Source organism: Perkinsus marinus (genome assembly GCF_000006405.1).
Source record: "Perkinsus marinus ATCC 50983 genomic scaffold scf_1104296969294, whole genome shotgun sequence".
NCBI classification, from domain to species: Eukaryota; Perkinsozoa; order Perkinsida; family Perkinsidae; genus Perkinsus; species Perkinsus marinus.
Genome location: NW_003202870.1, coordinates 1 through 1,112, shown reverse-complemented (window position 1 = coordinate 1,112; position 1,112 = coordinate 1). Strand labels below are relative to the sequence as shown.

Below are 1,112 nucleotides of genomic sequence, written 5' to 3'. Positions count from 1 at the left end.
GTTGGTCGAGCTGTAATCAGGTACCACCCAAAACTCGTCAGAACCGTGAATAGGCGTCACAGTATAAGGGACGTCAGCAGAAACGCCGCACTCACCGTCAATTACGCTTATGTGAACAGTCTGCTGGTCATTAGCGAATACAAGAGTACCGCCAGATGTAGCGGATGCTCTGCAAGCGTAGGTGCCCACAGGGTGGGAAGCGCGAACGCTTACGATAAGGCTTAAGCAGAAGATAATAGAAGAAAGGTATCTCATATAGGGAGGTTGTAACAAGTTACTGCCAAGGAGATATAACTCGAAAAAAGTAGCGATTCGAAACCTAGACGCCCCCGTGGCCTCATCCGGAGACGTGAGTCACGTCACGTGACGCCTGGCGAGCCGCGCCCACCTTAGGCCAGTCTTGGGTGACCGTCACCCAAGACTGGACGCGTCACCCGGTGACGCGAAGTTCGTAGGTGGAGCCACCATAACTCAACGGGGTCACCATAACAGTTTCTTGTTACTGTATTCGAAGCGATGAAGCTCCTCTCCTTTGTTCCGCTCATAGCCGCATCGACCTCCACAAACGTCTATGACAGCAAGACTATCGTATCGGTCACCTCCGCCGATGCTTTCGTCGACGTTCGGGATGTCCCAAAGCGTCTCGAAGATGCCAAGGTCGCGCTCAAGCCTGGAATGGCCGCCTTCCTGAAGACGGCAACTATCAAGACTTTGAAGTCCTCGGGCTTGCAGGTGGTTGCTACTTCCGAGGACACAGTGAGCTCCGACGATCTTTGTGCCTACTTGAAGGAGGCGGCCTCCAAACTCTCCGGTCTGGACTGTGAATGCTCTCCTAACTTCGCCACTAAAGAAGGGACCAGCGAAGACCTCGGCGTGAATGACCCCAATGCTTCCAGGCAAAGGGCATTCAAGCGGATGAACATGGAAGAAGTGTGGAGATTATCTGCGCCCTATGTGAGGCAGACCGTCAACGTAGCCGTTATGGACACCGGCCTCAACTTCAGCGATCCTGAGATCGCTCCTTATCGGGGTACCTTTCGTAAGAAGAGTGGTGGATCCATCGATGGTGGCTGGAACTTCGTGGACGACTCCTCAAACTTGACATCGGTCCA

The 1,112-nt window shown here is 53.5% G+C and overlaps 1 protein-coding gene across 1 annotated transcript; it reads left to right on the top strand.

Annotated features, from left to right (window-relative positions):
* Window positions 1–516: 516 nt before the first annotated feature.
* Window positions 517–1,039, top strand: Pmar_PMAR016338 (hypothetical protein; the record flags this gene model as incomplete). Its single annotated transcript, XM_002767967.1, has 1 exon — window positions 517–1,039. A coding segment is annotated over one exon (523 nt), but the record flags the coding sequence as incomplete, so codon positions are not given.
* Window positions 1,040–1,112: the final 73 nt, after the last annotated feature.